The sequence below is a fragment of the Phoxinus phoxinus genome, assembly GCF_949152265.1.
Source record: "Phoxinus phoxinus genome assembly, chromosome: 14".
Taxonomy (NCBI): Eukaryota; Metazoa; Chordata; class Actinopteri; order Cypriniformes; family Leuciscidae; genus Phoxinus; species Phoxinus phoxinus.
In genome coordinates, this window is record NC_136889.1 from 12,949,451 (window position 1) to 12,969,354 (window position 19,904).

A 19,904-nucleotide genomic window follows, 5' to 3' on the forward strand; every position below is an offset into this window, starting at 1 on the left:
GCATCTGATTAGTAGTCCCCATGTAACAGTTACAGACGGCGCAATTTAACTGTGGTGCTTCTAATTAAGTGATAAAAAGTAGTTGCAAACGTTTTACAAAATCCACTTACTCATCTTTGGAAGCAGTATTAGAGATATTGTGTATTTAGTGTGCATCAAGGGCACTGAGCTTTGGCACTTATTTGATACAGTCTTGTGTGTGTATTGCATCATATCGACATTGGAAAAAAAAATGAAAGTAAGTGCTGTTATACAATAATACATTAATGTGATATCCCTGCTGGCAGTGAATAGGAAAAAAAAGATATCACAATAGGTAAAAAAATAACAGTACATTAGGACCATTGTCCTGTAATACAAGTTGGCTGAAAAGTTATGTTTGTAGCCTAGATGCAAATGAGGCATTATCTGATTACATATGCACTAATTTGCATACATTTCCAGAACAGAAATCTAAACATTGGATAAGTCAGGTTCAAAATCGATTTCATTTTGTTGACATTTTAGAGGTTTTTTTTTTTTACAAAGGGGATTGGATTGGATTGATAATCTCTTATTATCGCTCTATAAATCAGGTAATACTGTCAAACACCAGAAAAAAATCATCATGTTTATAGGCATAAAACATTTTATAAATCAGGTGACAACCCCCTCTAAAACCTTCAGAATATAGATAGGAATAATCCTGGAAAGGTTGGTGTATGTAAGAGTGGAGATTTTTGGCTTACATGCGAAAATACAACTCATTCTGAGAAATAATAAAAAAAATAAAAAGATTGTAATTGAAATCTATAAATGCAAATGGATTTTAAAGCGTAATAACATAAATGCTTGAATGTTTTTTTTGGACTGTCAAAATTGACTAGACCCATTGACTTCCATAGTAAAAAAAAAAAAAAACGGGTGCCGTCAACTTTCTGGTTACCATCATTCTTTAAAGTCCCCCTGTGGTGAAAATCAAGCTTTTAATATTGTTTATATGTCTATGTGGTGTTTTTAATATGCTTTAAAACAAACCATGTACAATTGCATAAGTCAACACGATTGCTGAGTATTTTCTCCTTAAAACTGCAGTGGACCAAAAACACGGTTTGAAATCGTTGGTGTTTCTGACGTTACAAACTACCTTGTAACGCGTATACTAAATGAGGCAAGGGTGTAGAGTTTTTTTATTTATTTATAATTATTGTTTCTAATAATAAATAAAAAAATTATTGACCACAGGGGGACTTTAAAATATCTATTTTGTGTTCAACAGCGGAAATAAACTCACACAGATCTGGAACAACATGAGGGTGAGTAAATGATGACAGCATTTTTATTTTTGGGTGAACTATCCCCTTCTAAAATTGATAGAGATTACAAAGTATATTACAACTTGGCACTAATTGAAATCAGCATGTGGCAATTATACCTGCCTATGTGGTTGCCACTTTTTGAATATTTGGCTGGTCAGTCAACAAACACCAAAGTGCAGCTGTTGGGTTTTGTTGACTTCCTGAGTTTACCTTATTGGTGTTAACAGCAATTAACATGAAAATGACACTTATGTTTCCCCAAATTATAACAGTCAATATTATAAGTTTGAACAACAAGATGAACAAGATAATAGGTAGCGTTTGTGTCTTTTATAGTATTAATACGTTATATATTTTTTATAATGTTAACAAGCCTCTAATATTTGTCAGTTAAGTCTCTTAGGTTGCTGAAGTTCACATTTGTTAATTCAAATGTGCCATAAGAACATCCTTCCCATGCAGTCCCTACAAGGTGGAACTTTCTTCTTACACCTACTGTTCTCGTTTTATGTCACTAAACTAAAGATGTTCAAAATTCTGAGAATACAAAAGAGCAGAGAAGACGTCCTGATGAAACCTTTCATGGGGTCAGTGACACTTGCAAAGGTTTCTGGTCACTGACCTATCAGAACTCATGTTGCCTGACTGTAGACATCAATTATAGAAATCTTGCCTATATTGCCTACTTGGAATCTTTATCCCATGAAAGTGTGGTTACTGCCTGTGTCTTAATTTATCTCCATATACAGTCTCACAATGTATGTTTTCACTTCAACATTTGGCTGTAACCTGACTCAAATGAACCTGGAACACTGCAATGTTTTATTTCCTCCTTTTAGTCAATAATAGGCTGAATAATAACATTAGCAAGCTTTTAATAGGAACTTTAGAGTGGTTTTGCATTGCTTCTGTATTTGCATACAATTAAATGCCAGTTACAGTAGAATTGCGGAATTCCAATATCATTAACAGCTAGAGCTCCGAATCATAAAATATAGAAACACTTTACAACAAGGTTTCATTTGTTAACATTTAGCATGAACTAAGAATGAACAGTACTTCTACAGCATTTATTAAGCTTAAAATTTTGGGACAATATCAGCAACACTTGCGAAATAGAGATCAACATAGTCAGAAAATAGAGCTGAAAAGATATAGCTCTTTATTTTGCCAATGCGTTTCGGCGCACAAGCCTTCATCAGAGCTAAAAATGTCTGAAGAAGCCCCGATGAAGGCCTCTCCGAGACGCATTAGCTAAAAGCCTACATTAACTAATGTGAACAAATGAGACCTTGTAAAGTCTTACTGAAATAATCAAATAAAACGGGTGGTGTAAACTGGTGTAAATTTCAGACAGAAGAAAAAATGACGCTAAAATGAAACATTATTGAGATGTAATCATGATATTTTTCGTGCATGTCTTTCTTGAGAAACTCAAGTGGCAACTTAAAAATGTAAACTCTATGCTGTGCAAGGTTTATGAATGGTCTGGCTGGCGACACAGATAAGTTTTACTTAACTTCTGCATTTAACTGTCTGGGAAATTTTCTTACTGTTTTATAGAGTCTCAACAGCCTACAGCAGCTCTGTCTGTGATGGTTTAGGCAGTTGCAGAGTATTTTAGGAAGTGACGCCACCGCCCACCATCAGGAAATGGACTGTTTCTTTTAGTAGATGTAAGTCATGGGCTGAAGGCAAATCGGTCATGAACCACAGTCAAATACGAAATGTATGTTGATCAGAAGGCATAGACAGAGACCGTGGGTAAGTGGAAAGCCGCCGTGGGAAGGTGCAGCCACTGTACGGTCCCTGAAACAAGGCACTGTTTATTAAAACCCCGCAGTCATATCACAAGAAGCAAGGTAAGTCATTTTTAAATCAATATCTTATTTTATTGACATTAAAATGTCACGCCGGAACAAATAACCTAAAGACCAAACTAAGAATAAATTAAATTAGAGTTTTGAATAAATTTTTTATTTATTTGACTTGGTTATTTGAATAGATTGTTGTCAGAAGGTTTCTTAATATCTTGTTTGAAAATATTAAAGATGACATGTAAGCCGTTTTGATGCAAAATAATAGTTTTGGTGAAAGCAATAAGGAAGTTAAATACAGGAATAAATCTTCCTGTAGTTGTGCTTTAACATTAAATGTTAAAGCAATCATATAAATATATAAAGTTATATAATCACATTTCCCTTTCTGCATATTTCTATATGAAGCGTGTGGTCTAACCCAATGCAAAGTTGACTGTATTCAGAGCAGTGCTGTACAGTAACCAATGATGTGGAAAACCTATAGAAGTTTCCTGAGAAAGCCTATGGAAGTGAATTGATCTCAAATTACATTACAAGCAAGACAGACACACAGATATGCCGATAGTTTCACATTTTTATGCTATTTGTTGACCATCTGATTGCCTCCGTAGTGTTGATGTGGGTCATAGTGGATGGTCCTTCTTACTTTCCTGTAATTTTTTTTTAGAATTCAGAGTAGATGTCAGAGTTATTTATAGAGCATTTTTAGTAGATAAAAGATGACTAATTCCAATGTTGATGTATTTTTGGTTGACCAAACCAACTTATTTCTTAATCCTCACATATGACAAATAGTGTCTGGCTCAATGTCTGCAACATGCCAGGAGTACAGTTCTTCATTAATTCATTAATAAGCAAATAAAGTTGTTTGGAGTGTGCTTTGTTTTCACTGCTAATTTATTATATTTTAGCATTAAATTTTTTATTTAATTAATCAGTTTTGGTGACATACCACTGGTTTAGATTTTGAATGCAAACATAGTTTATTTAAATTAAAGTTTTAAATGAGTTTCTTTCACATTTATTTGTAGCTGATTAACCATTAAATTGTTTTAAATTATGAAGAATTCTTATCTTTGTTTTGCAGAAAACCCTGATACTCCACGATGTGTAAGGTGTTAGTTGTTCACACCAGTGAGGCCAGCGAATGGGCAGTGTATCTACAACAAATCTTGGCCACATCATGCAACTTTCTGGAGGGCTCCGTCATTCTGTATGATGTTAATGAACATATTTGCCTGAAAAATGATGAGCTGTTCGGCTCCAGCAAGTGTATCATGCTTTTGCTGTCTACTGCGTTCTTGGACATGCAGCATGACCCAGACTTGCAGGACATTTTCCGGGATCTTCTTCAGCCTCCTCACAAAGTTGTCGCTTTTTTGTGTGGTGTATCAGAAGGCCAAGTGTCAGCAGACTATTTTGAACACTGGGAACATTGGAGAAAGCTCAACTCAGAAGATGATCCATCAGTATATGTGTCTACTGTCCTTGAGTGTATAGATAATGGTATGTATTTTTTTGTTACTATGAGTTTCATTAGGCATAAAAACATATTAATAATTGCACTTTTGTTCACCTACAACTGACAATATTTAAATTAATATTTTAAGATGATCCACCATGCAAAATCTTACTTAATATAGAGAGGTTGGCCTAAATGAACGTTTACTCTGTGGTCAGTATGGAAGCTCGTTTCCGCCACAGAATAAAATATAGAAAGTGTATTTATGACTTTTTATCTCAAAATTAGGACTAAATCACAATTTCAAGAGATAGAAGTCATAATTGTAAGATAAAAAAATCGCAATTATTTTTTATTCTGTTGCAGAAACAAGCTTCCATAGGCCTGTGGTTTATTTTATTTTTTATTTTATCCATACATATTTTTGCATGGTGGTTCATAATTAATCTTACCAACATGACGAGGTTGAACTGAAGTAAAGTATAATATATTTTTGTCATTCTAGAATCCGTTAGTGAACATCATTGCCAGAACACATATGAAATTGAACTTGAAGAACGCATGGATGAGTTCACGATATCTGACATTCCTGAGACTGTAACTTTACCCGATGAGACTGAACATTATCAGATGAACGGGATTGATGTCTGTCCCACCGAGCAGACTTGTTCAAACGCCGCTGAGCCTCAAGACGACCAAATCTGCCTCACCGTCCAACCGGACAGAATACCATGTGGGGTAAGTGCACGGCACGTGATGCATGCATGAAGCTCACATGGTTACTTTGAGATCACACTCTTTTGTGTTTTTCAAGTGAGACAGGAAGTCCGTTCTATGTGGGCCCCTAAGAAGCTTGATTTAGGTTATTTAAGCCATTCTTAGTTCAGTGACATGATGAAATAAGGATGATGTAGCAGCCATAAGGGATATGACTAAAACAACTGCTGCCAATGCTGTTCTTTTTTAAACTGTGTATTATTTCCCAGTAAATGAAGTCGTCTTCTTTCGAAGCCTACAAAGTTTGATCCTGGCCGTAGGGTGTTTTTACTTAACACTTAAATACTCCATTCAGTAATTTTGTACTTTTAAATCAATCAATTTGATTATGTGAGAACATAATGAATCAAATTATGCCTAATTTAATTAAATGGCTGGAGACATGGTGCGGACATTTCAACATTTAAGTGTATTTATGGCTTGACAGATATACTGTTGTTCATATTTTTAAAACTATGTTTTGACTCACTCTCCTCTACATTGTAAACTATTGTTACTTTTGAAATTTGTGAAATCCGTTTACATCGTTAAAAACTATAGTTTCAGCATTTCATTCAAAAGCTTTTGCTGACATTTGCGAAATCAACACCAATCATCAGCTAGTGTTACTTAATGTCATTTACAGTATTTCACATGGTGTCATGACTTTCTCACCATTTGTTTGTTCCCATAAAGAGTCGTGTGAATATTTATATAATCATGGCAAAGAAATTTGTGGATGAGGGCTGCCTGGAGGTGGAGTTTCACTCTCAGCACTCGACACCGCAGCGAATGCCTGGAACTCTTGTAAACGAGTGTATTGTTACTGTACAGTCACCTGGTAAGACAAAAACGCAGAAAGAGGAACTTTTCATATCAGTTCCTCTATGCCTTTTCACTTTCAACTGAATTTGCATATTGTTTCCTGTTAATGTGCTCATTTATTATAAGAGAAGCTTTGTCTTTGAGGCTTTGTCAAAAGTTGTTTTCTTAACTATTTTTTTCTCTCTTAGAAATGCCTTCTGGGAAAGTCTCATTGACTCTTTATAACAATGAGTCTGTGGTCTATTCAACAACAGTAACATATTTCACAGAAATGGAGGAAATCTGCAGGTATTTAGAGAAAGCAACGGATCCAATGCAGTTCATGTGTCAGGTAATGAAAAAAAACAATCGGTTAAAACAGAAAAAAAGCTTCATACCAATAAAAGAGATCACATCACGTACACTGAAATTATTTGTGAATGAACGTGATAACAGAGTTAAGTCATGTCATGTTTATTTCTTTAGTGCTTTTCACACTATGTATCATTTCAAAGTAGCTTCATAGAAATGTACATCTCATATGTGACCCTGGATCACAAAACCAGTCACATGTCGCACGGATATGGCAATAGCCAACAATACATTATATGGGGCAAAATTATAGATTTTTCTTTTATGCCAAAAATCATTAGGATATTAAGTAAAGATCATGTTCCATGAATATATTTTGTAAATTTCCTACCGTAAATATATAACACATTTATTTTTGTGAGTGAATGCAGCACAATTTTCAGATTTTCAAATAGTTGTATCTCTTTCTTGACCAAATATAACAAACCATATATAAATGGATAACTTATTTATTCAGCTTTCAGATGATGTATAAATCTCAAATGAAAAAAATTGATCCATGTAACTGGTTTTGTGGTCCAGGGTCACAGATATGATCATATATAAAAAAAGATAATCTATAGAGAATAGCGCTATACCAATAAACATGAGTTCTCTTGATATTTTTAATTCCTTTAGGATACATTATGGTATTGTGAAAAATGTAATATCTCATAATTATTTAATATTATAATATATTATATTATTTAATATGAGATATATTAAAATATGCAGTCATTTAAAAAATGTCAAATGTCACAAGTGGCCTGATATCGTACAGATGCCTGAATAGCGGCTCACAAGCCTGAACTCCGTAATGCAAGATGCTTCAAGTAATTTGTTGATTAGGCGATAACAATAAGAAACAAAAAGTCCATAATAGACATTTTAGTTTGTGTGAGGCAACAGGAGCAGTAAACTTTTCAGATCAACATAAACATTTCATTATCATTCACAAATTACAAACAAGCAGACTACAATGTTAGCATTTTTTTAAGTTTAGTTACAGAAAAGGACCTTTAATTTAAAGACAAATATTGAGCTGATTTGTTTTATTTATTCAATTTTCAGGCATTTGATATCACATCAAATGTGTCCGAGTCATTGGATCAATTGCTCACAGACTCTCTGGAAGAACATATGCCTCTAAATGGACTACAAGTATTTGGAATTAGTCAGATTGCAGATAACACAGAAGCAAGTATGTGGTTTCATAAAAAGTCTAGCTTATCATTAATATATTTTATCATACCATCGGTATGGTGGTAGATTACTTGACACCAAGTGGTTTAGTGTTTTTCAAAGACAGGAAACATTACCATTCTATTGACCAACAATAAGAAGAGATCTCTTTGTTTTCAGATAACCGTAATGTGGAACTCCCAACACTGCTTCACTTCTCGGCCAAATATGGCTTAAAAAAATTAACGTCCTTGTTAATGCGGTGCCCCGGAGCCTTGCAGGCCTACAGTGTGATGAACAAAGATGGGGATTACCCTAACAAACTGGCTGGGAAAAGTGGCTTCTCTGATTTAAGACAATTCATGGATGAATATGTTGTGAGTTCATTGCGTAAATATTCTTGATGACTTTTGTAACTGGCTACGAAGTGTAGTAAACAGAGCCAGCCATCATTTCCTGAAATGCTGTGGGCACACGGATTTATTAATGCACGTATAACTAAATATCATTGCATTGTAAAAGTGATATGGGCAATTTCATTGCACAGTACATTGGTAATGGAAATGCAATGATGTTATTATGTTATTTAGGCTGTTAATGATCAGCATACATTTGTACAGCAGTATTGCCTTCATTTCAAAATAGCAGTGATGATGCTAATTATTTATGTAAACTTTCTTTCTTTCTTAAAACCAAACAGGAGACAGTAGATATAGTGAAGACCCACATGGAGGAATCTCAGAACAACCCTGACAATGAGGATATCTATGAGGATATGTTGACAGCTTCCCAAAATTTCATCACAAATTTCGATAATGAGGACATTTACGAGTCTATGATCAAACTGAATCCTGAGATGGGTTTGTACATGGCATTTTCTTTCTAAACTCTAGTGTATTTTTTCTTCCCCCACAAAACGGTCGGTATTACTGAATAAAGTCGAAGCGTCTTTTAGAGGTATATTTTTTACTAGGGCTATGAATGAAGTTACAATTGTAAGCGTTTAATGACATGTTTTATTGGCATATTTCCAGATGTTGAAGATATGTACTGTAAAATATGTATACATAATCTCTGTTTCTACAGATAATGAGGAAGGTGATTTGGAGGACTCCAACACGGAGACAATGCTTAGAAAGTTTTTTGAAGGTACGCCAATGAGAAACAACAGACTGAAAATAACAGTTATTTGTGTGACTGTGACTTTTTGTCACTTTTTCCTCATGTGTTAACAACACCCTTCAGCCTTCAGCTATCTGTGTTTATGCATTCATGCCAAAGCTGTCTTTCCCTTTTATTAAGTGTACAACCTTTCTGTAAAAGTTTACAATATTGCCCTCTTATTTGTAATGCAAAACACAGGGAAATAGATACATTAGCTATGCCATCTTATCTTATTCTCCTAGTATGTGTATTTGAACCTGCGATCTCTGCTACAGGATGTAGCATGTTTGCATACTGTGAAAACTGAGCAGCGTGCTAATATATGAAGTTTACAAAAATGTAAGCTAGTATACAAGCATTGTATATTTTGCAGTTGTCAAATAATATGAATCCTTGGTTTTCGTTTAGCACAACCTGACAAGCATTTAGAATCCTTGCAACATAATTCAACCAATGGTGGATTCCCTGAAATGGATGATGAGGATTATCATGACATGGGCATTAATGCGGACATCTATGGTGATGTAGAAGAGGAGGACCCGTATAACCCGTGCTGCCCTGATGAAATTTATGACACGGTGGAGGAACATTCCACCCCTGAAGTGATCAATCGTCCACCTGCACCGATTCCCCGGCCAGCCAACCTGCCAGAGCCTGAAGAGAACACAACCTACATTTCCAAAGGTGCCAGCCAAAGTTTCATTACGGTTATGAACATTCTTCAAAATATCTTCTTTTGTGTTCAGCTGAAGAAACAAATGCATATGGGTTTTGAATGCATGAGGATGAATAAACGATGAAACAGTGTTCATTTTTAATTGCAAATCTTAACAGTCAGTTTAATTTGACCTGTTTTACAGTGTTTTGCCTCAAGGATCCTGTATACTCAGTCAGCCAAAGGCCAGAAAGGGATTCCACTCTAGGTACCGAGTGATAGTGTCTTTCTTGAGCTTTCTTGATATGAACAGATAATGAATGCATCAAATTGAAAGTATTTCCTTGCTGATCTGATCCATTCTTACAGCACGGCTGGTGAGAGACGGAGACATGAGCAGTCACCATGACCCATTTGCAGGCATGAAGACCCCTGGACAGAGGCAGCTCATCTCTCTGCAGGAGAGGGTGAAGGTGGGAGAGCTGACTGTGGAAGAGGCAGTGCATGAGTTCAAGAATTGGCAGTTTGATCAAGATAAAAGATGGCGCTCTCTCCGCTTTCAGCAGGTAACAAGTAACTCCATGATAATTGTCAAAACAGAACGTTAACAAATGAAATGAGTGTCTCTGAGGTTTCTGTAACCATCTCTCCATTTACTTCTAGGAAAACTTACAAAAATTAAGAGACAGCATCACACGACGCGGTAAAGGCAAAGGGGCAACTGGTAATTCCACAATATACTTCTGAGTGGTTAACATGCCGTGCTATTAAAGTGTACAAGAAAAGTGATAATGTAACTCTTAGGACTCAACGAAAAATAATAAACCAATGGCCTGTGAAAAGTGTAAAAGAGTTTCAGGTCCCATCAGTCCCTTGTTGTATGAAAACAATGAATTTAGTGAGTTTAGTGAGTAACAATGAGTTTATGAAGTTATTTAACTGTATAGCTTCCACCTATTATTGCAAAAATAATGAAAAAAAAGTTAGTGTTGTGTTTTTTAACTTACAAATATACAAATAATATAATATATTTTTGTTTCTGGCACATATAAAATAATACATTTATGGTGGGGCCATTTAAAATGAATGTTACATTTTGCGACATTTAGCAAGAATTTAGCATGTAACTAAACTTTTTTTGTTCTTTCCCCCCCCATTAGAGCTCATGATTACAGCACCGATGCAAACAAACATTCAGTGGGGTTCTCAAATGAACGTGAATTGCTCCGTGTACGAACCCACACCTCATGCGATTGCCCAACCCCCTCCTGTCAGTAGACCGCTGCAGAGAGGAAGCTGGCAGACAGGAAGCACCTCCAGCACTTCTAGTATGTTGAAAATAATTACTTCTTTAATCTCATGCAATAACATGCCTTGGAGTGTGATACCATGGTACATTAATTTCAGTACCATCGTATATATGAACATTTTATTGCATTACCATCTCAGACATTCATTTTACTATGGAACTTCCAAAGGATGTTTTGAGGAATGTTAGGTCTTCTTAAAACTTAAGTCTTTTTGAGGTGATGCCACAAAAATGTACACTTGACCCGATGAAGTCATTGAACTATGTTTACAAGTATGGTTGCGTTTCAACAATGAAATTGTAAAGGTTTGACTTGTGCAGGTAGTAGCAGTCACAGATTGAGCACCGTTAGCAACAGCAGTGGGATGGACGGTGAATGTGAGGTCAGTTTTTTCCTTTAATAATTTTTTTTATTTGGGTTATAAAGATCATTATCGGCTCCATCCTGTCATTATCAACACTTGTTCTGAATCAGAGTCCTATAATGTATACAAATTTGGGATTATTAATATTCTTGTTTTAAAGAAATTAATACTTTTATCTGCAAGGATTAAAGGAGAACTCCGGTCAATTTTAACATTGAGCTCAATTTTTAGTAAATTTGGAGTGCTGTCAATACAGAGAACAACGACAAAAATCGGTGTTGCCTACACCGTGTTATCCTCTTTTTAAAATTTACACCCTATTGACTTGAATGGGGCAAGTTTTAAACCTGCTTTTATCCTCTTAACATCTTTGATGTGTCATTACAAGTGCCCAGCCATGTGAGTGATTCCTTCAGAGTGAACACGAGTGAATCTGACTGCAGTAGATGTGAAAGATATGAATAAAAATGATGTTATATCAGCCAGCGCACATACCTGTATTTAGTTCCTGTTTTCGGTCGAAGTCCAAAGTAGTCGATTGTCGAGTTCACAGGCATAGGTTTAGTTACTATGATCACGCGCGTGAACTCGACAATCGACTACTTTGGACTTCCACCGAAAACAGGAACTAAATACAGGTATTTGCGCTGGCTGAATTAACATCATTTTTATTCATATCTTTCACATCTACTGCAGTCAGATTCACTCGTGTTCACTCTGAAGGAATCACTCACATGGCTGGGCACTTGTAATGACACATCAAAGATGTTAAGAGGATAAAAGCAGGTTTAAAACTTGCCCCATTCAAGTCAATAGGGTGTAAATTTTAAAAATAGGATAACACAGTGTAGGCAACACCGATTTTTGTCGTTGTTCTCTGTATTGACAGCACTCCAAATTTACTAAAAATTGAGCTCAATGTTAAAATTGACCGGAGTTCTCCTTTAAGACCGTAACGACACTTGTAATGTTACAAAATAATTATATTTTAAATAAATGCTGTTCTTTAGAACTTTCTATTTATCAAAGAACCCTGAAAAAAGTTTCACGGTTTCTACAAAAACATTAAGCGGCACGTTTTCAACATTGATTATAATAAGAAATGTTTGTTGAGCACCAAAATCTGAATATTAGAATGAATTCTGAAGGATAATGTGACACTGAAGACTGGAGTAATGGCTTCTGAAATAAATACAATTTTAGAAATAGAAAACTATTTTAAATCGTATTGATATTACTAACTATTTAACTTTATTTTTGATCCAATAAATGCAGACTTTGTGAGCATAAGAGACTTCTTTCAAAAACCAAAACAGACCCCAAACATTTGAATTTTGAAACTGGTTTAATAATAAAATAATAATGGCAAATAATAAAACCATGTAAGAAATGATTACACCTTTATTTTTTTAATGTTCACATGTCTTTACTTTCATGGTTCAGGAGCCTCCAGACATTCCGCTTCCTCCACGGCCTCTCCGGGCTACAGTGAACACTCCACCAGTACTCCCTCCACCCCGGGTCCCGCCACGTGTAACGGAGAGGTACGTGTTTAAAATGCCTTACACAATACCAGGTGAAACCAACTGCGTTGAAATCAATAAAGACGGTAACACTTTATTTTGATGGTCCCTTTTGAACATTCTGTTGACTAGAAGTAACTTTGCAACTACACGTCACCTTATTCTAACCCTACCAGTCTACTAATACTCTAATGAGAGTTAGTAGACATTTAGGTGCAATGTTACTTATAGTCAACAGAATGTGTTAAAGGGACCATCAACATAAAGTGAAACCATAAAGACGGGTATGGCTTCTGTCATAGCTCTATTGCGAAATACATGTCTTACTCTAAATAAAAAATAAATTTAACACAGAGTTATTTTACACAGCGAGAATAGAAGGTGTACAGAGAAAACATGTAGTCCTACATATTAGGTTTGTGGCTTCAGCTAGCTTTATTTTCGAAAAGTTTCACTGCAAGAACGTACCAGATGACTGGATAAAAGTTCGTAGATGAGGGAAAGGTGGTTCATGTATGAAAGTCTACACCTCCCCATGTGACAAACCACAGCATCAATCGCAAAACATTCTTAACCACAATGCCGGAGTTTGTGAAGCTTAACTTTCCATCAGTAACTTTATCGAATGTAGAAGTATGTATCAACCTTTAAATCTGGAGTGTGGGTTCAGAATGCACTACTTCTTCACCAGCTGATATACACAAACACCAACGCATTAGTATGGCGTCAGAGAGGGGGTGAAGAACATCTGCCCTTTAATGTGGGCTCCACATATCCTCTTCTAATTCTCACCTTTTGGGAACTATTTGAGAGAGGTGTGCACATCCGACCCAACTCAAGAACTAGATTTGCATTTCTCTGGAACAAAATACCAAATACCATTGCAAATCAGTGAAGAATCATATAAAAAAGTCTACGTTTCATTTTAGTGTAATTTCTTAATTTCCACGTAATTTCTCCTTAATTTCAGCACATAGTCATTGTGGCGTAAGAGGCTATAAATGGTGAAATATACAGTTTACAACAGTATGCAAGGAAGACAATTCAGTATTCAAACGTTACAATGTTATTTCTGGCAGTTGCATCAGTGTAAGTCAATGGGAGCAAACTTTTTCATTTAAAATGTCTTAAAAAGTGAAAAACAAAAAAGATAATTCTGTAATTGTTTATTACAATTCAGCTGTGCCATCACATTAAATTGAACCCGCTTGTCTCTTAGGGTTCCAGAGTTACTAAACGAGCGATACGTCTCGAGTCCAACCCGTCCTGTCCCTCAGACGCCCGCACAGAGGTCTATGCCACCTCCACCTATACCAAGACGAACATGGTGATGGCCTGCTTCAACACGACTGGCTTTCGTTCTGTTTGACTGTGCACTTTTCTTGTTGAGCCTTTGCGATTTGTAAGTCTCTTCAAGATGGAGGAAAAGATACTGGCTGTGTCTGAAACAGAAGGCATCTGCTTGTCTGTACTGTCAGTCAGTGATCTTACAGAGGTTCGTATGAAGGCGTCTCTTAAGAAAGCTGGTTTGCCATATAGCAACTGCCAAATCTGCATATGCAGCAAATATATATATATATATATATGCTCAAAAACTATCCAGTTAGCACACAGGATAATATGCAAACATCAGATTCAGAAGTCCTGAAGCTATCTTACCTTTCATATACTGCCTGTGAATACAGTATTTTCTAGGTTTCTGTTACAGCCAGTGGATCAGTGTCCTGCATTCTTTGCATTTGAATTGATCTAGACTCAACTGGCAATGCAAACGATCACCTTAATTGATAGGTTTTAAATGATAAATCTTCAGCTGGTTTGTACACTCTGAGTGCCGTTAGTTATAGCAAATATCAAGCTCAAGAACGTGCTACTCTTTTAATTATAACTTTTTTTCTTTTCTGTTTAAAACTGCAATTAAGTGTAGCTTGTGTTGGCTGTGATCAGTGCACATGAGATGTAAAGTAGCATATTTGTCTGTATTTTAAAAATATTTATTCACTGTTCACTGCTGGCTACGATATATATATACAGTATCACCCAAAGAAAAGCAGAGAAAAGGGAAACAGTGTATTTAAGTGTGAAAGCACAGTGTGACAAGGGCAGATGTGTTGTGTGTGTGTGTGTGTGTGTTCATGTTTGTTTTGTCAACCATGACGACAACTGATTAAAGTCCCAATGAAACAGAAGTATAGAGATATATTTTCTTCCGTATTGTGTGTAATACATCTGAGTATAAAGGGGTATCGAATTGTTTTTTAGGTCTGGAGACTTTTGACTGGATTTTGCTCTCAAAAGTGAAGGCAGATGAGCGAGTGCTCGCATATGCTTTTTATGAAAACTTCAACAGCAGTATGAAGCTGCAGCGGGCATATGGTACAAGTTGGAGCTCTCCAAAAATTCAGTTTACAAGTTCTACGAGGATGTGAAAGTAAAAAAAACCCTCATAATTACGGCAATTATAACAGTGTAAAAACACCTATAGGTGGTTTTAAAGATGATTATATGATTGGAGAACTATGCCACAATGGATTTTCACTGGTAGGTCCAGTTATAATTGTTACAAGGTCAAAAAATATTACTTTTTTTTTGGTCTGGAGTGGAAAATGGATAAACTTAAACTCTTTATAGATTGATAAAACAAACAAATAAATAAATGTTGATAATAGCCTAGTACTGTAGATCAAAGGTTCTCAATTCTGGCTGTCAAGTTCCACTTTACTGCAGAGTTTAACTCCAACCCCAGTCAAACATGAAATGTGGGCCTTTCCAAATACCTGCACTTGTGGTCTTTGCACTTGACCACTTGTCTACAGAGCTTGCACGACGTATTTCCTGTATTTGGCCCAAGTGTTCAAGAAGGCGTAAAGACTGAAAGTGAGTGGTGAGTGTAGAACTTTTAATTACCCCATGGGACACGCTAGCCTATAGTGTTGCAAAAGAAAAAAGGCAAATGTGTTTAGTCTATTTTATTTTTTACAGTCTATGTATGGTTTTACAGAGCTTTTTAAAATGTTGTACAAAATAGCCTACTCATCTTTGCACCAAATAAAATTACACGTTAACAATTAGTTTTACTACCAAATTACATATAAAATCGAATTACCGGTAATTTAACTTGCAGTGGAAAGTTTTCCTCGTTATCTCACAATTTCCCTAATGCATGATGGGATACGCTTAGCCTCGAATACCGCTCCGATGCTTTTAGTGTGCGTTCAAGGCACTGCGCTTTGGCTTTTTTTTTTTTTTTTTAGAAATGGGACAGATAGCATTGCGCAATTACTTCCTTCCTTTCGCGTGCCAAGCCGTAAATGTTGGTATTTGGAAAAGGCCCAAAGTTAAAGGGAGGAGAGTTATCAGGGTTAGCTAAACTCGGCAGGAAAGTGGGCCTTGACGGCCAGAGTTGAGAACCCCTGCTGTAGCTGAATATGCAGAGTTCTACGTGTAAACATTGGCCTCTAGCGGATGTTTTTGGTAAGTTCATATTACCATCAGTGCACATTATACCTGCTGAGAATAAGAATTTAGTAGGGGTGTAACGATTCACTCGTTTTCTCGATGCATCAATTACAAATCCTGACCATGATTTCAGTCAATAATCGATAAAAAAATAGTTTGAAACTAGCGATTCAAATATTTAAAATATAAACATTAAATTATTGGAGACGTTAGGGGTTTTTCCGCGCCTTCACAGCTCTCACAGATGTGCTGCTCTCTTTACCGCGTTCACGGATCACTATCTGTAGCTCACATGTATTGAGTAGCCCTTGTTTGATCTCTCATTGCGTGGAAACGTCATCGTTATTTTATATGAGAAAAAATATAAAATACTGACTTAAAAAAGTTATTGTCTTGAATCAAATCGAAATCGAAAACCTGTGAATCAATTTGCTGTCTATCCAAATATTATAGTATAACTTAGCCTACCAGTAGGCCTATGAAACGCGTTTTATGTATTTGCTTTGATAATATGCTGAAAATTCCAGTCGCAGAATTATTTAATAGTCTACCTAACGTTAGGCTAGTCTATGCTCATACCATTGTTACGTTAACAATGCCTGTTTCTCACAAAATTATATGAATGTTAATTATTTGGAATATGGTAATTAATAAACTTAAGTATGACCCTTTACTTTAAAATGAATCTATATTTTCTGTCAATTCGTTTCTGATTTTTAGCTCCTCGTGTTTCTCAACAAGGGAGTCTACGCCTACCGCTAGGGGGCCTCAGCAAACTTCCAAGGGTTGGCTTAAAATTATTTAAAATAAGATATATTAAAATAATATAACTTAATTAAAGCTCAGAAACTGAAGTAAAATGAAGATGTCTAAACTAGAGCATGTTGCAAATTAAATGAGGAAATAATTAACGGAATGTAGGCTACTATGTTTTATTTAAATGTATTATTATTAATTCAAATGTTGAATGCAAATGCCCTTTTATTAAATTAGAATATGAGTTTTATTAAACGTCTGTGTCTCCACGGAACGCCCCTCTCTCTCTCCACCCACTCCAGTGGTATTGTGATGAGAGCGTGAGAGGCTCGACGCACGGGCGAGCGCGTGCGGTGACCGTCACTGAATTGTGCAGCGAGCAGCAGCCTTATCAATACGGAAACCTGGACTGCTTCCTTAGAAAGGTGAGCATTACACAACGCATACTACATTCTCCGTCTTACCCACATTATTTGAATACCTCAGTGATATTTCACATCAAACTAAAACGTAAAGTTTGCGTGTTTACTTCGTTTGGAGGCTATTATTTGCCTCCGGGTTTATTACAATAACCCGCAGCGGCCATCCATTGCAGACAAATGTGCAGTGCAGAAGTGCGGCAACGTGTTTTAGTTACTTCAGCAATATTTATATTATTATATAGCCTAGTGTTACATTTATGGCTATATTGTAAAGGGTGGAATTATACATTTAATTCTTGTTGAAGAGCTCAGGCGTTTATAAGATGTCAGATGAAGGACGGATGGAGATAATTTGTATTCCGCAGGAAAAGAGCCCTGACTTCGACCACACTTGACATCCAAATAAGGAATAGGATTGACTGGATATGCAGAGGGAGCAGGACAGTAAAACGAGACTTCACGAGTTCAATCCACTGCATTGTAGATGGCTTGAAAAATTAACCGGGACACACCAGACTGTTTTATCCAGATTTTAGTGTCAGAATGCAATGTTAACAGCCTGTCTTTACGAAGATGAATGTTAGGATGAGTTGTTCTAATGCAGTGCGGTTTATGCGGCAGGCAGATATTATGTTTGAACTATGCAAAAGTGCCTTTTGGATATTTAAGTCTTTAAGTAGCTATATCAAAATAATATTTAATACATTTTCTAAAGACTTTAGAACACAGTTAGGTAGCCTACTGCTTTAACTTTTTTTTCCCTCAGGTAAGTTAGGACATCAGCAAGACAAGAGTATAGTGATTTTATATGCTTATGATTGTATAGCAAATGTGTTTGCTGCAGTTTAAATAATACATGCATTTAGAGTTTTATTTCATGAAAAGTGGCAAAAGGCAAAGTGGCTTGGCAAACCATGCATGTTATGTCAGTTTAAGATGTTTTTTGGAACTTGTCTAAGGTGGACTACCACCTCTAATTGACTTTATTAAGGTCTAGGTCTACCTCGGTCTCACCAGCTGGTAGTCATCATCTCTGGGCCATAAATGACAAGGGCTGTGTTTCTCAAAAAAGCATCGCAAGCCTAAGTAGATCGTAGAACCATGGTGCCAATGGTATATTACCAACTTAGGTCACGATACTTTTAAGAAATGCCGCCCAACATTGTCCAGCTTTAAAACCGACAGTTTTCCAGTAATATATTGTTGGTAACTGACCTTCCAAATAGCATTTAAAAAATCACATTAAAATATAATGAACCTTCATTATACTTTTACTGGGATTTTTTAAATGCTTTAAATGCTTAAATTTCTATTCTTTATGCAGGCTTATGTTTAAGAAGAGCATTCTCAGTTCTTAGTTGTTCAATTGTGACATTTGTTTGTCCATATTTGCTTATGTAACTAACCCTAACTTGCCATTATAAACCGTGCACCATTACAGTAACCAACATTTTATATTCCGTGGAATAAATCTTAAGAAATTCAAATGATTTAAATTGAAGATTTAAGCATTCTTACAATTAAGAATACTTCAACAACAACAAAATTGAGTGTTATTCCGTTATTAGTTAACCCAGTTAAATTAGCTTATAGGATTTGTTTTTAGAGATTTGGTTAAAAGTCAAAAAAGAGATCTGTGCAAATACTGTATTTTTCACAGGGGTTAAAACCCCTGTTTTACAATATTATTCTAAGACTAATATTGAAGTGGAGCACTAAATCTCAAATTAATTTCTTTTTAGTTCTAGTGCAAACTTTGTTTGGTGTATGAGCTGTCTTGTGGCCTTTGGAAGGCTATCCAGGTGCATAATCTTAAACTTTTAACTTAATTACTTTTCCTGATTTAAAACTATAGTTTATTGGCATTAGAGATTAAAGTGATATGGGCTGCTATAATGTCAACATATTTCCCTTCTAGTATTGATAAATGTTAAATAAATAACCAGCAGATTTTACTGCAATTGTTAACACAAGTCAAAATGTGATCACTATAAGTCTATAAATTCTGTGATATTCCTTATTGTTGTAGTGTAGCTATAATCCGATTGAAGCATACTGACATCTCACGCCTTAAATCTCACACCCTGTGAAAAAAGTTGTATCTGTGTTTATAGATGTTTCAGCTCAACACTTTTGCCATACATTTACATGAAGTTATCATTGTATTCTGGCACAGGAGATATATAGTATTTCAGCAAAGAGGAAGTGAACAACATTACAATCTTAAGTAGGTGAGAGACTGCAACATTTGGGTGAAGTTCTTGCCAGCATCTTTGGAAGCCGTCTCCTTACAAAGATAATGAATAATTTGTGTTGGGTGCTTAATATTTTATAAGCTTTGTGTAGAATCATGTTACTGTCTAGTGTGGTGAACATGCACCTACAGTATAAGATTGGTGGTGAAACACTGTTTAAATTAGTTCTCATTTGAAATTGACAAATGAATAGACAAACTATAACACTTTTGACATGGCTGATCTTAATAGGATCATCAGGTTGTTACATTATACATATTTCAGAATAGATCTATAAGCCATGATACCTCAGGATTTTGTTTTGAAGTACCTCTGTAAGGACT

General features: G+C 35.7%; 2 protein-coding genes across 7 annotated transcripts in view; both read left to right on the forward strand.

The window, feature by feature from the left end:
• The first annotated feature begins 2,877 nt into the window (after nucleotides 1-2,877).
• Nucleotides 2,878-14,880, forward strand: pik3ap1 (phosphoinositide-3-kinase adaptor protein 1). 3 transcript variants are annotated; one of them, XM_079634933.1, is made up of 17 exons: nucleotides 2,878-2,974; nucleotides 4,206-4,624; nucleotides 5,086-5,318; nucleotides 6,033-6,177; nucleotides 6,350-6,492; nucleotides 7,563-7,692; nucleotides 7,854-8,050; nucleotides 8,374-8,533; nucleotides 8,760-8,822; nucleotides 9,246-9,521; nucleotides 9,698-9,760; nucleotides 9,862-10,058; nucleotides 10,156-10,216; nucleotides 10,653-10,820; nucleotides 11,108-11,184; nucleotides 12,610-12,710; nucleotides 13,909-14,870. In XM_079634933.1, the coding sequence occupies exons 2-17, from the start codon at nucleotides 4,225-4,227 to the stop codon at nucleotides 14,018-14,020; spliced, it is 2,526 nt and encodes an 841-aa protein (XP_079491059.1). In that variant the 5' UTR covers nucleotides 2,878-2,974; nucleotides 4,206-4,224; the 3' UTR covers nucleotides 14,021-14,870. The 3 variants fall into 3 exon arrangements, with proteins under 3 accessions (XP_079491059.1, XP_079491060.1, XP_079491058.1); XM_079634934.1 differs by having other exon boundaries at nucleotides 2,954-3,160; nucleotides 11,123-11,184; nucleotides 13,909-14,880; XM_079634932.1 differs by having other exon boundaries at nucleotides 2,954-3,160.
• Nucleotides 14,881-16,115: 1,235 nt separating this feature from the next.
• sorbs1 (sorbin and SH3 domain containing 1) overlaps nucleotides 16,116-19,904 on the forward strand; it is a 67,671-nt gene continuing 63,882 nt past the window's right edge. For all 4 annotated transcript variants that reach the window (XM_079634937.1, XM_079634938.1, XM_079634939.1 and 1 more), the window contains exons 1-2: nucleotides 16,116-16,163; nucleotides 17,207-17,329. In XM_079634937.1, the coding sequence (XP_079491063.1) occupies nucleotides 16,155-16,163; nucleotides 17,207-17,329 (132 nt within the window). In that variant the 5' untranslated portion in view covers nucleotides 16,116-16,154. The remainder of the gene's footprint in view (nucleotides 16,164-17,206; nucleotides 17,330-19,904) is intronic.